This window comes from Struthio camelus, chromosome 2, assembly GCF_040807025.1.
Source record: "Struthio camelus isolate bStrCam1 chromosome 2, bStrCam1.hap1, whole genome shotgun sequence".
NCBI classification, from domain to species: domain Eukaryota; kingdom Metazoa; phylum Chordata; class Aves; order Struthioniformes; family Struthionidae; genus Struthio; species Struthio camelus.
The window spans coordinates 26,965,944-26,981,447 of record NC_090943.1 but is presented as its reverse complement, the minus strand read 5'-3'; the positions used below and the strand labels follow the sequence as shown (position 1 = coordinate 26,981,447).

The 15,504-nt window shown below is 37.6% G+C and overlaps 1 protein-coding gene across 10 annotated transcripts in view; it reads right to left on the bottom strand.

The window, feature by feature from the left end:
* Positions 1-15,504, bottom strand: part of AKAP9 (A-kinase anchoring protein 9) — a 125,164-nt gene that overhangs the window by 99,047 nt on the left and 10,613 nt on the right. For all 10 annotated transcript variants that reach the window (XR_011139610.1, XM_068934798.1, XM_068934799.1 and 7 more), the window contains one exon: positions 2,969-3,223. Coding sequence is in view for 9 of the 10 variants with exons in the window: in XM_068934798.1 (XP_068790899.1) it covers positions 2,969-3,223 (255 nt within the window). In the remaining variant the exon portion in view is untranslated. The remainder of the gene's footprint in view (positions 1-2,968; positions 3,224-15,504) is intronic.

Genomic DNA, 15,504 nt, shown 5'->3' with positions numbered 1-15,504 from the left:
GAAAAGAACTATGATGGTATGAGCTTTAGTTGAATGGTGCCCAAACTAGTATATGATGTAAGTTATGGTATAACTAAACCATACCACTTTGCATCTTGTTTTTTTCGTTGTATGTTCAGGAGACTTCATTTGTTGTTTATTTCTGACAAGTCAGGCTTTCAGAAATGGAAGAGATGTAGATGAGCAAAATGCAAATATAAATAAAAGAGCCAGAAAAAACACAGGCCAACCCTATTCTTCGAATAAAGTGGAAGGATGTCTCATTGCTTTACGGAATTAGGAAAAGCAGACTCATAGCTAGTACCACCCCATTGGAACAGATTCCATTTAAAGTTGGCCAATCCTCTGGATTATAAAATGAGCATATTGATATTTATTTTATACATTATTCTCTTAGAAATTACACTCTGCTCTATGTGAATGGTTTTTTGATTAATTTTTATTGATACTGAGCACTCATGTTGATTTGACATGTATTCATGTGGTATAAAAAAAAGCTAGTAAAGAAGAAATTTATCTAGAAGTACCTGATTCTAAACCACCAACAAAATTCTACAAATTTCAGGTATTCACTAACAACTCAGAATATGTTATGGAAATGAAATGATGAACATTCTGATATGAACTTTAACTGTTTACTCAAGCAGATGATAAACTACTCTAAAACTATTACCAAAGAGATTTGTCTTGTGAAAGACAAAAGAAGAGTTACTAATCCAACTTAAATCAATTAGCAGCTATTCTTCATCACAGAACTTTGAACTTTTCTTTTCTAAGAAGCTTTATTTAATAGCTTTTACTACTACCCAAGTCACTCAAGGACAATTTTACTGTGCCACAATTACTTACTCAGAAAGTGGCTTTTGTTTTGATCCATTTTCAATTGCAGAAGTCACAAAAAGAAGCAATCCTAAATCCAAGAGTTTCATTGATCCAAATTATTTCCTGGGTCCTATCTACTGAACTATTTTTTATTTCTATATGGAAAAGGACATTCTGAATCTCAAGACTGCATGCTATTAGGATGCAAGAGAATAAAGACAAAAAAAAAAAAAGACCACTAGAAACCCAACATATCATTGTCTTTGTAAGATCAAGGCCAAAAGTATTTAAGATAAAACAGGTTCCGACCCAGCAACTTTAACCAAGAAATGACATTTGGCATTTCTCTAGTTCTTGTACTTTCCAAAGCTGATAAAAGTTTTCCTCCAAAAGAAGGAAAACCTTATGGGACTTGCAGATAAATTCAGACAGAAGGCAGAATGTAATAGAAAAGAAAGATAATACAAAATAACACTGATAGTTCCTATATTCCTTTCTCCAACTACCTCCTGTAATTTGAGGGATTGGGGAGGAGGGGAAAAAACAGCTGCCCTGCAGAAGAGAGAGAAAAGAGGGAACTCTGAGTTGAGCAAAACTCCCAGAGGTGTGCCTCTATTTTACTTCATTACTTGTATCAAGGAAGACAGCTCTTGCCCACGTGTTCCATTTGGGACTAAAAACTTGTACTAGAAAGATTGCAGGGAGATAAACACCTATCCACAAAACTACTATGGGAGAGCCCAGTCGACTTTTAGAAAGGTATGCAGTATAGTCAGATATTATGATTTTGTTTTGTGGCACCCCCCTCCCCAATCCAAATATGAATTCCACTAAAAGTGGAAGTAAACGGAATTGAATTTTAGCTAGAAAATAATCCTGCATAATGCCTCCAGTAATCTTCCCTTACTCTCTCAACACAGCAGCCTATAAAGATTTAATGTTGGGTGAAAAAGAAAACAGCTCAAACAAGTCGTCTTTAATTCTGCAATGGAGAGATTTAGCCTGCAACTGGCTATTACATTGGCTGTCATTTCAGCTAAACAAACCCTAATCCAATTACTCTAATATAAGATGTCTATCAAATCATTACAGTTATAAAACTAAAAGCTGTAATATAACAACTGTAACTGTTATGAAGTACTGAAACTTTCAGAATTTTTCTCTTCTATTAATACTGCACAGATAGAAGTTTTAGCCAACTATCTTCCAACTTGAAAATACTGGTTACTCATTTAACATGAGTAAGCAAGCCATAGACAACCTATAACAAAGAACAGTAGTTCTTTCTGGACTACACTCCTCGGAAAGGACTACACTGACATGCACAGAGCAAGGAAATCTAGGCTGAGCTTCTTGTTCAAAACAGCATTTATGTCCTTTTTAGAGATACTGCTTCCAAGAATACAATAACCTACTCTGTTAAGAGCAGGCACGTCTTTTCCTGAGATACATTATCAAGGAGCAACGTATTTTGTTATGTGAATTCATGTCACTTAGAACTGAACTGACTGCCAGTGTATTTCACTCTGGGCATCTTGCAACCTTCCCAGAGTATATACTTTCAGCCACTAGCAATCGGGATTATACTCCATCAAGCAGTAAAAGTAGAGTATCCACGTATCAGTCTCTTAAGCCATCCAAAGCTAAGTAGTGTTTTCTAAATACATTCCTCCTCTTCATAAACCAAAAAGAGTCAAATTACATTATGAATGCTAGAAGGATGCTTAGCTTTGTATTTTGCTGTAGCCACAGTTGCAGTCATCAAAAAAAATCCACTGCAATTTGTAAACCTTAATAAAATTAAATGCATAAAATGAAGAAATAAAACAAAACCAATTTTTGTCCATTTAGGGAGTTCACAAGTAGCACCAACAAACTTTTTAGAATCTGTGCTACACTGACTACCACAGAAAACATGATACTAGCAGGCAGGTAAAAAGTCTCTGGACATATTAAGGACAGACAGCTGAGGCAAGGAAATAGTATTTCTAGTCTCAGATGATTCATACATTCCCATTCTGAAATGAATATTTATATTGGACATGATTTTAAAAAATTTATTTATATATATATATATATATATATATATATATATATATATATATATAAATAAAAATAAACAGTTCATAGGCTAAGACAAACTTACCTCAATGGTGTAAGTCTGGTTGTGTTTGATAATTTCTCCACTGTGCAAAGTCCTGATTATAGTAAAGTCAGCAGTAGCAGCTGCTCCTCTTCGGCTGCTGCATGTGGATGTTTCATCCCCTCGAGATCGATCGATGTCAGGTCCATCTTGTAACGATTCATCATCTTTGATGTTTGCTGTTTTCTTTTTCCTTTTCTGCTTCTTTGATGCATTCTGCCCATCAGATTGTGCTTTTCGCTGCCTAAATTGCGCAAGCTGCACACGAGAGAAAATCTTGTTAAGGTGAAAGTTTTCCTCTTCATTACTAAGGACACCCATTATAAAGGCTTCCCAGCTGTCTACATAAAGCTTCAAACTAATCACTACAGAAAACAAGCTGGAGGTTAATGCTGTATATTTGAAACACCTTTAGACTATTTTTCTGTTCACATAGTTTACTTTAAAAATTCTAAAAAAAAAAAAAAATTAAAAAAATCTATTAATGAATTCATTTTAGGTTTCATATTAGCCATTCACTAGGTAGATGGCTAGGAATCAAAACATTCGCAGGTAAACGTAAAGGACAAACCTTGATGATGAAATAACCTTTGATCTCATCTCCTTATGCAAAAAACACATTTATAGTTTTACGGTAATAAATATTTCAACAGAAGTTTACAGAAATTCTTTTAAACTTTTTGTCCAAAAATGAGAAAAAAAGCAAACTTTCTACCACCCAATATCATACAAAGTTTTAAAAAAAGCTTATATTAGGACTTAAGAAAGCATCTCAAGCTCCTGAGAATACCATAACAAAAAGGTAAAATACATAATTAGGGAACTGTCTAACAATGGACAGCAAGCAAATTACAAGATACACTACCTTGTAGCAAAACATGCTGAAGAACAAAAAGTCACAGGTGAGCCAGACACAGAGTTGAAAAACCAATTAGTATGTAAGCTATTCAAATACTGTAAGACATTGCCTTTTGAAGAGCTTAACACTTTTAATCACTTTATAGTGGTTTACACAAGAAAATCCATTTAAAATATTTTTTTCTTAACAAGAACAGAAATTCTGTTCAGACAAGAAAAACCATCGACAAGTTTTACCACTTAAAATTCAAAATCAGAAAGATCCTACCAATGAAATCCGGTAACAGATAACACTATTTTCCACTTTAAAAGTCCAATGTTAATTAAGTGCTACAATACATTTTGCAAATGTAGCTGCAAAGTAATTACAGAGCATTCAAATAAAGACCTAAAAACTTCAAACACTTTCCACATCAATGCTCAAACATCATGTACTTTTGATAAGCGTGCCGTCATTTTAAGAAAAAGCTATAATAAAAAATGGCAGGTTTGCTCCTGATATTCACCAGTCGAGAAAGCCAGGTTTCCATTCAAGCTCTTCAGCAACGCTCAGATCAAGGCGGAAACGCAGATGCCCCTTCCCAGGCTGCTCCCAGCACTGCTCTGCTACAGAGCGACCTGTCAGCTGCTGTGCTCTGTAGCTCTCGTTTGGCCTCAAGATAGCCGTGAAGCCGTAATCGAAATAAATATATCACTTGCAGATCAGTTGTGACTTCTCAAGCAGCTTATGCTTTTGTCCCTTTGTTTGCGTTTCTCCACAGGTTTCCTCAGCCTCCTCTCCATTCTTAGGAGAACTGACAGCTCGGCATATGGCTCCTGCTCTGTGTACAGAAGGACCTGAAGATTTGCTAAGCCAAATATGCTCACCTACGTATTTAATACTTAGTTCCTCCCTATTTCATCCCCAATTAGTTCAACGGAATGAGGTTTTCCCCCATTTTTTAAATATGCAACTTTGATTATTTCACAAAAATCTATCACAGCTTATCAGCTCCAAAAATTTTTTAATAGAAAAGGAAAGGATATTCTCCTTCTCACTTCAAGAAAAAAAAAAAAAACACATGGATTTATTTTCTCAAAAATGAGAAATGTCCAGCTCTGTCTCCTTATGACATTACTACGTTTTCCTAAAACAGTAAATTGACATCTGTTTTGTCGAGGTAAATTTACCCAAAAAACAAACAGAATTTGTTTTTTGCAACACTGAAACAAAACAGATGACCTGAGTTCGTGTGTAAACACTGAGAGATTTTACATCTTTTTATTTTTAAATAATGAGAGTCATGACGCGTCATTGGTCAAGAACTCTCTTCCCCAACTTGATGACTGAAACCTTCTGTAATCGAAAGTTAAGTTGGCTTTTTAAAAGCAGCTTTGCAGTCTTTATTTGTCTACAAAATTAGATGTGTAGCTCAAGGATAACTGAATTACTCCACATCTCTCCTGATGTCTGTGGATATTTTAGCTGGGGCATCTGGGTACATCACATTTCTCTCCTTTCAAAATTAAGCTGTTGATTTTCATTTTTTAAGAATTTAAAGATTAAATCCTACCATTTCAATTGTACACAGACCTTATTTTTTCCTTTTAAACCTTGCTGAAGATGGGCAGATATGAAAACTAACTGCCCGTTCAAATTAAACTATTACATTTTCATATGACACAAGTTCTACACTGACAATTTATTTCCAAAATACTAAATGCTAATACATGACTACACTATTAGCAACCACTGCATGCACAAATTGTAGCAACTTTACCCTACACATTCACATATACTCAAAATTGTCCAGCTACTAACGCAACACAGCTTCCAATTCACATTTTTAATCAAATTAAAAATTAGAAACAAGCGAAGCAGTGCAACAGAAAGCTACTGCTGACCAACTACGTTCTGTAGCGCTCACATCAAGATAGGGGAGCCTCAGACACAGGCTGCCTTCAGAAAACCGAACTCAGGAACTAGAGAGCCGAGGATCTGTCTACGTTTCAATGACAAGCAGGAAAAAGTCCATCAGCAGTCACAGGAACTAAGGAAAACAAATTTTGCAGAATTAAAGCTTTAAATTAAACAGAAAAATGCTTCCAGATTTGGTACTTGTAAAAACAAAAAAATCCCCCAAACCCCACTTTTCCAATGTGGACAAAACATGAAACAAATACAAGCTGATGTCACCATGCATTCCTCTGCCCTGCCTCCCAGGCACATCACCTTGTTAATGGCAAAAGTCAGTCCGTGAAGAACTTAACACCATTTCTGTCGGTTCTCAATCTGCAGTTTTGAAACAAGTGAACCCTACACCTTTGCTGAGTTAGAAAAGCTCCAAGCAAGATCAAAAGACGTAAACACTAGAGCGACTGACTCAAGGAAGAGGAACGCTCCAAAATCTTAACCTGAAAAACACTCAGAACAGGCACTCTGCATTGATCTGCAGAAGAGCAGTGAGAAGGAATGGACTTACTAGGAAGGATCGGGAATGCACTTAACTGTAACGCAACTTTGCGATCAATTTTCAAATGTGTTAAAAACTATCTAGCCCAAGTTTTCTTTCTTCCGCAACCAGCCTACCTGCCAGCAGGTTGCATCCAGCTTATCCCATCATACTGGTACGACTTTGGATACTCCAAGTGGTACTGAACCTGCTAAAAATCTGATCTTTTTTTTTTTCCAGTAAAACACAGCAGCTGATTTTGCTTATCCTTGGCCCTCACCTTATGCATCTAAACAGCTAGTTATTTGCAATTTGCAGGTCACAGGTTTTCCAAGTCCTGCTTATAGTCAAAAAAGCAATCCTCTTGGGAACAGAGACGCTTCACAGTAATTCAACAAAATATTAGGGAGTCCACATTTATCCTCCGAATTATTTCTTTTAGATATGCAGTGTACAATTTAATTGTTAACTGGCTGTAGATAAATTGAAGTTTTAAGCTAAACTCTGAGAAACGGACTTTCTTTCCTTTCAATGCATAATTACCTACAATAAAATTGTGCAGGCACTACGATGCTTATTTTCAGGCACGCAGTTCCAGTGGTGCCATTAACAAGAGATGCTCAGCTTTCTATTAGTTTCCAAATTGTGAAATGATTGCATGTTGGCACTCAATTCTGGGGATGCACAAGACTCATGCTGCCTCTTATAAACAGAGAAACATTCTTATCTAAAGTCACAAGACTACAACAGAATAGCACGTGGAACGCAGAGCAGTAATGAGTATAGCTTTCAGAAACACTTTCCAAAGTAAGGTAAATAACATTTAAATATAAGCCCTTAGATATTTAGATATATTTTGTTTATCTAGTTCTGTGGAATTATAACCTCTTAGCACCAATCCCACATAACATGGGACAGGCTGTAGCAAAACTACATGCATCCTGTGCAACGTGTGCTTAGGAGCATTTAAAAGCTAACTGGCAGTAAGTCAGAAAAGCTGAGGAGAATCAACTGCTATTAGGAACTAATGACTCTTGAGAGGGAAGGGCACTAACTTGCAGAGTGCCAGGGATTACTTATGTAAACCTTGCCAGTTACCATACTTACTTTATTGCTATAACAACGTTATCTATCTATTCAGCTATCTTCAGCACGTTCTGACCCTCAGCAATTGATGCCACATGTGCCAGGAATCGAGGTTTTTTTTTAAGACTCTCCTCACAAGGATGCATAGTGACTGGGCACGGGGCACAAGCTGCTTCAGGCAAAATTCCATTTGGATATAAGAAAAAAAAATCCTTCACTATGAGGACAATTAAACATTGGCACAGATTGCTCAGAAAAATTGTGGAATCTCCCTCACCGGAGATATTCAAGACAGCTTGACAGGACACTAGGTAATGTAATATAAGACCCGTTTTCAACAGGAGATTGGACCACATGATCTTCAGAGGTCCTTTCCAAACTAGACCAAGGTTCCTGCATCTCTAAACTCCCCCACCCTGAATCCCATACTCAGCCTTGGCCAAAGGCCTAAGTATGGTCAAGCAGCTGTCAAAATAACCTTGACCAAATGAAGGAAAAGAGCCAGATTTTTTGGCTCTACTCTATTGTCCAATATGAGAGGCAAAAATGCAAGGAAAGAGACTGCAAACTAGTTTCACCTAAAGCTTCAAACAATGATGAGTAAGCCTAATAAATCTTTGTATTTGACCATTCCCTGCTTTTAAGATTTATTAAAATGCTTTTGTTAATAGCAATGTAGCAATTCTGCAATGATAACTGTATGATTTGCTTAGCATCCAGATTGCAAAAAGAATGAAACAGATTCAGATGTCCAAGCTAGCTCACACGTGCTGAAGGATGCAGGAGAAAAGGAAGGTTTCTTAGGTATTAATTCCAAGAGACTCAAAAGATCCCCAAAGGAGAACTGCCTGGGCCACACTAGGACTAGCAGTATTGACAGCAGCTTTTTCTGTTTTCCCTTGTGAGCTACTCTGAATAGGAAAGGACTCGGAGTAAATACATATCATCCTCCTCAACCATAAGATCCAGGGCACATCCAGCCATAATCCTGGCTGGTCATTAAAACACTCTTGTGCATCTCCATACGCTATATCACCTTGAATGACTAGTGTCATCGCCTACCATGGTAAATGACATGAACCCCACTGTCTATATACCAATTTCAGGATTAGCTACCTGATACCGGAAAGACGCCACACAATCCTGTTTGGTAAAACCGAACTTGATGGCAATAATACCAGTTATTATTTGAGAATGTCGTCTCATGATACAGCGGAGAAAAGGCACAGTAAGCCTAACAAACAACCGTTAGCTTCAGTGGTTTGACATAAACATTGCACTTAGCAGCAGATAGCGTATCTTAAACCTTCAATCTAGCACACTGAAATTCTCCACAAGAGCATTATCTGTAACTAAGTACGTGGAGGGTAGTCAAAAGTGAACTAGTATTCTTTGGCAGATGCTGCTCGGGACTTGCCATCAACACAAAGGCCATAAATTTGACTGAGAAAGAGATATTATCCTGTGCACAGAGTGAATGCTAAAAAGAGACTGCTCTAAGCTGCATCTGAATGTATGACATGCATTGTGTGGCAAACCGTATCATACCAGTGACAATTACCACATGGCCCAGAATTAGACAGACTTTCACTACAAGTGCAAGATGACACTCAGGCGTATCATGAGATTCACTGAACCTCATAAACAGCCCTGTGGTAGAAAGGCTCAAGCTTTTCCAATTATAATTCACTGAACCCTCACCACTGAATGATAAAAAGGCATAATTTCTGAATGATTATTGAGAGCTAAAACAAATCTGAAAGATTCAAAATAAGACTGACTAATACCTCATCTTAAGAGAGATTCATTTAAGATTCACCTGCCCTAGTAATGACAGGTCAGCTACTCCTCCTCACCACAGGAAAGCAATTATTCCAGTAAAGGCTTTCAGTGACACAAAAAGGCCAAAAAGCAGGGGCCTAAGCTGCGATTAGTTTTGATCACCTATGAAGTACATATACGTCCCATGAAGTCTGGACTGTGGTGTCTTGCAAGCCAATAAAGACAAACCAAAAAGGCCAACCCGAATTTCAAATTTTCAGACATCATTCAGAAACTGGAGATCTGCTCTGGCCTTAAGTCAGATGCTATTTATCCCACTCTTCCACCCCCTGATAACCACAACATAACTGCTGTAATACCTCTCTCACATAGGATGAATCCGAACTACTTTTACTGTTCCAATATAAAGCAATATTATGTCCCACTGCAGCAGAAGAGAGGCCCTAAAAAGGGACAAGGAAGTGGGAGAGAGCGCAACACTGAGATTTGGACAGTACAGCTTCCCCTAGGCTGCTTAGAACTCTTGTTAGCAGACCACCAACTTTTGTAAAAGCTTGATGTTAAACACCTCTTCAGAAGCAGGCAGACCAGGATAGATGGTAACCTTATTTTCAGGCAAGAAAGTGGCACTTTGTGGCTTTTTGGCATAGCCTCAAAAGGTCTATGTACTGAGGACTAAGTTGCCAAAGCGCTCACTCCTGAAGGACAAGTTTACAGCGTCGTCTGCATCTTCCAGGTTCCTGAGGCTTATACTGAGGAAAAGATGGTCCAGGGAGACGTGAAAGAAAAACAATCAAATATAGAGGATGATTGGACCTCTTTCTAGTGGTTGATTTAAAGCCACCCCAAAATCTTTAAAGTATTCTTTTCCACTAATCAACTAATAGGAGAGCATCATAAGCCTTTCCAAATCCTAAGATAAAAACCTGCAGAAAGATGATAACCGAGCAAGCAACTCACAAGTATGTTCAACTTATTCTGTCCTGTAGCTGAAAATTTGGATTGTCCTGTAAGCAAAGAACGTTCCTTGCAAAAGTCTGAATCTGGTTGTCCTTTGATGTAGATGAAGCCTCAGTTTATTTGTTCCTTTCAACAGAAGCTGAATTTACTAAATCGGAAACTTTAGGTTGAATGAACAAGAAAATAATCACCCAGGAATGAGGTATTTCCAATCTACCCATTCATATGTTGCACTCAAATTTTTCCCAAATTACATGTGCAAGATCTTAGAGTGCTGCATTAATTAGGACTTAAAGAGGTTCATTAGTATTGGAGGATGCCCAGAAGACTATGAAAATTTCCAAAAGGAGACTCTACAGTCTGTACAAGCTTGAGAGTCTCAGCTCAAGGGACAGCTGCTCCTTTGCAGCACTCTGCATGAAGCCAAGAGGATCACCACTGCTTACAGCCATAGTGGAATACCACAGAGGACCACTCAAGATACAGTGAGAGAAACAGCACTCACGAAAATTCCCCCTTCTTTTTAGCAGTTTGCATTAAGCCAGGGAGTACTGTTGTCAACACTATAATCAAGGGCACTGAACTTGAATGAACCCATCCAGATGGCACTGGGAGCTGGAAAGCCTCAGAATTAGTGTGGTTCTGACCTGGTCTGGTCATCCCAAGAATTTAAATGGGAACAGACCTAGGAATAGCTAAGTTCATTAGAGCTGTTCTTTTTTTCCTGGACAAGCAATGAAAGTTAAGCGTATGAAAATACTCTTATGTCCGGTTACAATGATCCAGACAAATACACCAAGAGCATTTCAATATTACGCTGTTACAGGAAAAACAAGGACTCAAATTAAAAATTAAAAAATTGCCCTATTGGCCTCTTAACTAACCTACTTCTACGTACATGTTTTTATGTTGCTCCTATCCATTTTTTAATCAGTCTCATATTGAGTGCTGTATAACTGCCACTGCGGATAAGCAGGGTGAAAAAAGCATTTGGTCCACACTGGCACCTTATTTCCCCAAAACAGAGAGAAAATCAAATGGATTAGGCAAAGTTGCCAGTGACAAAAAAAGAGAGGAAAATAAAAAGCTTGTTTCATGCTGTTCTGCAAGAGGAACAGAGCATCCGTGGCTAGAAGCCTGAAACAAGCAAGTAGCCCTCCTTGCACCAAGGCCAAGGCAGCTGATCTAAACAGAACCACTCTCCCTTACGCTAAGGGAGGAACACCTCAAAGGCGTATTCTTTCACTTTTGTCAATACTTTACTTGCTCACCTAGAGTTTCAAAGGCTCCATAATAGCGGGGAGGCAAAAGGAACCAGATTTGGGGGTTATACAATGACAGAAATGCACTCTCGCTTCTACTGGGTTTACTCATAACACAAACTGTAATCAAAAACTGGATTCCAAAGCTTTCCTCAGCCAGGGTGAAAAAACGATGGTGCAGAGACAAAGCGTCCTATGACCTTTTGAAACAAATTCTGGGGGAAAGGTGGGGAAGGAGGAGGAGTTATCATAACGTTAACAAACGGATTAAGGAATTTGTTTAAGAAAATCTTTCAGTCCTCAGCAGGGAAAAGATTTTCCCCCTTTCCTCGCTTAGGCTTTCTAAAATTATCCTACCTGCCAAAGCCAGGAAATTCCAGGCCAGAGCTAAAATCTGGTCAAGCGAATTCTAACAAAAGAGACAAAAAAGTTTCAACTACATTTCAACATTATAAAAAAACAACTTAAAAAGTGTTATTGGTTACTTTGCTAAATTGCTTGTTTTTAACATCAGAGTCATATGATTTTCTTTGCACTAGGTAACTTCACCTGTGACATCCACGTAGGGATCATAAGCGTACTTCAGCCTGCTGCCCTGAACAAGACTCCTGTCAACATTTACATCTTAACTAAGGCACTCACTGTTTTAAGTGTACATGGAAGTCTCTAAGTATGATTTTAGTATCACTTTTCTAATGAATGAAAATACAGGATGTGACATGTTTTGCTGATACAACCAAAAGACACAAACTCTTAAGAAGAAAATAAACAATTTAATCTCTGGCTGTTTAAATCAAGATATAAAACCACTGCTCTTAAGAGCTGAGCAGTAAGTAAGAGAGGCTACGACACACAAGAGCACAAATAAAAGCTTTGAGCCCTAAAAGGTGACACAGCCTTAGCTATGTCACCTTAGCTTCTTAGATGAGTGAGAAGATGATCTCACGGTCTTCATGAAAAGTAGTCAAAATTCAGAGAGCTGCTTTCCTTCCAGCTATTATGTCAGCACTTATGAATAACTAATAAAACTGAGCCATTTCTGGCATGTAGTAGACTACATTAGTTACTCTTCACGTGACACCGAAAGGATGGAAACTAAATTGCTGTGTACCATCTACTGGTGTACAAAACCTTATGTTCAATAAACTCAACCACACGAAGGCAAAGGTAAAACAAAATTCTGGAACTTGCCAAAGGTACCACGGCTTTCAGCCACTGAGATAGATTTAAGTAATTTCTACAAAATGGACTTGGCAGAAAAAGCACTAGACTGCAAACCACAATTAGCACACTACATCATAAACATGAACTCTAAAGCGAGCTTAAGCAGTGGCACTTTTTGGTAAGGTTGTACAATTACGAATTCAGTTAAGATTTTAAGTACTTTTTTCCACTAAGCTCTCGATCAAATTAGCCTTGTGAAATAATTTGTGTTCTGGAAGTAAACAGCTGATACAGGCTCCCTGAACAGGTGGCAAATGAGATACTCGCCATGTGTTGCATAAGTGTTATAATTACGTATTAGCTTCCAATTTTATGATTTTTTTTCTCTCAGTACTGTGCTTAGTTCAGCAAAATTATCATGCTAGGCTTTACATTTATCACAGCTGACTTCTACAAAACCAGTGCAGTCAACCAAATTACAAGAGGGATTAATTTTACTCATTCTCATCTACAGAACAATACTTCATGAACTGTTCACAATGAACTATTTAAAGAAAGCGTAGAGGTGTATACCATTATTATAAGAAAGAGGACTAAGTGAAGAGCTAAGGGCCATTCAGAGGTAACAAACTATTGGGCTTCAAAAGAAAAATTGCTTTACTGCATGGTACAACTTGGCGATCAAATAAAATAGAGGCATCAAATCATCAAACTACTCAAAATCTCAACTTTTGGAAAGGAGCACATTTATCAGAGACACAAGTCAGTATGTGGCCTCCCACAACATTAAAAAAAAATTACCAGCAGTCTGAGCATTGCTTGTGTCACTTCATTTCCTGCTTAAAGCATCTGGTTTAGCACCTGTTCCTTAACTAGCATATAAATCAGCTGCTGGAGATTTACTTAATCCCTTAGCATTCTTCTTCCAGGGTAACTAACCATTTATTTCCAAAAAACAACTGTGAATCAGTAGCTTAGCATGTTAATTCCAATATACTCAGGTCTTAAAAAAAAAAAAAAAAAAATTAGAGTCAAGAGAAGCACCTTGCAGAATAGGAAAAGTTTAAGTAATGAAAACAGTGTCATGTCACTAAAACTCTCTGTGTTGTCCACGTGCCACCCTTCCTCCCCAAAAATAAGCTGAGATCATACGGCAGCCAAAAGCTGAGTCTGTCTTTTCTCTACACCCAAACTTCAAACATGAATCTAAACTTCTGTAATAACAGATGGAAAGAGAGAAGTACATTTCCTTTCGGTAAAGGACAATTTATTCTCAGGTCTCACATTCAGCCCTTTTCTTTTCTCCTCAAAATCTTTCCTACCCATAAATTAAGTAATTCATCAATAAGAGACCTGGTTTCATTTAACAAAGCAGAAGCGATGTTTTAATTTTATGGGAGCCCTAAAGCATTATATACTGTATAGTTAACTTCAGAGAGAAGCAGTACACTGTCTTTACATAAATTAGATAAATGAACTAGTACAAAAAAGTTCCTACAGAGTATCTTCAGATTTTTATTGCTGCTTCTTTTGAAGGAAAAAAACCATACAATTCTCCAAGCCTCTCTATAAACTTTTAGCAGATTGCCAAGGATATATAGCAATGAACGCTATGAATTCACATCCTAAAAAACAGAATTTAGTCTTCATTTTGACTAGGATTATGAGCAAAAAACGGTATGTGTTATATAGCGTACCGAACTTTCTGGACTGGGCAGAATAAGCCTGATCCTTCAAAAAGAAGTTCACAGCGTTTCTCTAAATAGCTTTTGAAATCTGGGTTAGAACAGTCCCAAATACTTCAGGAGGTAGCACTGAAACAGTCGATTCTGATTTAGTGGTAGAACATCCTGCCCTATCAGCAAAGAAAGGCCTGATATTGTCAGATCTGATTAATATTTGTAGGAGTTACTTTTAAAAGTTGCTATTACCAGAAAGTAACATTAATTCTTTAAAAGCAAATTACTTAAAAAACTAACGTTGAAAGTATCTCAAAAGCTGGACACAGAAACCTTTGTGTTAATACTATTAGCAAAATATGAAAGAGGTTGGATCCAAAAATCTCACACTACAACTTAACAGTTAAAAATCAAAAGCCATACAGAGAGGGTAACACATGATATTTAGAAAATGCAACTGAAATGATAAATATGTCTCCTCTAATTCAGAAACAAACAAAAGTCACAGTCTATGGCCACCTGCGCTTGCCAGTTAGAAGTCCATCATAAAAACACCGAAGTATGCAAGAGCAACAGTTGCCAGGATCTCCACACAGGGCTTGTCAGTCAAACTACTGGCAACTTGCAACAAGTTTATATTTGTAACACAGACACTTTCTTCTGCTTGTTAATTGTCTGTGAAGTGTTTAAAAGTTAAAGGTTGACATTTTACAGTTTTGTGAAGACTGACCTTTTAAAAAAAGTTTAAACTATGAAGAACAGAAAACAAAGCCTCGTGAAGGAAAGCACCAGCTCTCAGATTTCTAACAATACTATCCTAAAAACAAATTACTTGCACTGGATTTGATTTTGGGTACTACTAAACTAAGTCATATTTTGTTTTAGATGCACTTATATACAAAATAAGCATAAGTTGAACACCATTATGTTTATATTTTCAACTGTGGAAAAAAATCACCAGATTTTCACCAGTTTTATAGCATTCTGAACATTAATTTCAGTAGGTTCCCAATAAAGTATTGAATCCATTTTCCCCACACAGATCCAGTTACATGGATATTTTAAGCCAAACCAAAAAGGCGTTCTCTCCCTCGAGAAGGGGTACTTGGAGACAATACCCAAACATACAGACTTATTTTGGAGAGAATGGAAAGACTGAAGCAGCAGCTGATTGTCATCTCACGATGCCTCTAGACTCAAGGACCTGGGAAGCCTGCGGACAGTCCTTACTAGTAAAAAGACGAGGCAAGGAAGGTCCTGAGCATCTTTTCCACGGCCTTTTGTCACCAGACTGCTTGCCAAGATCATTTTGAACT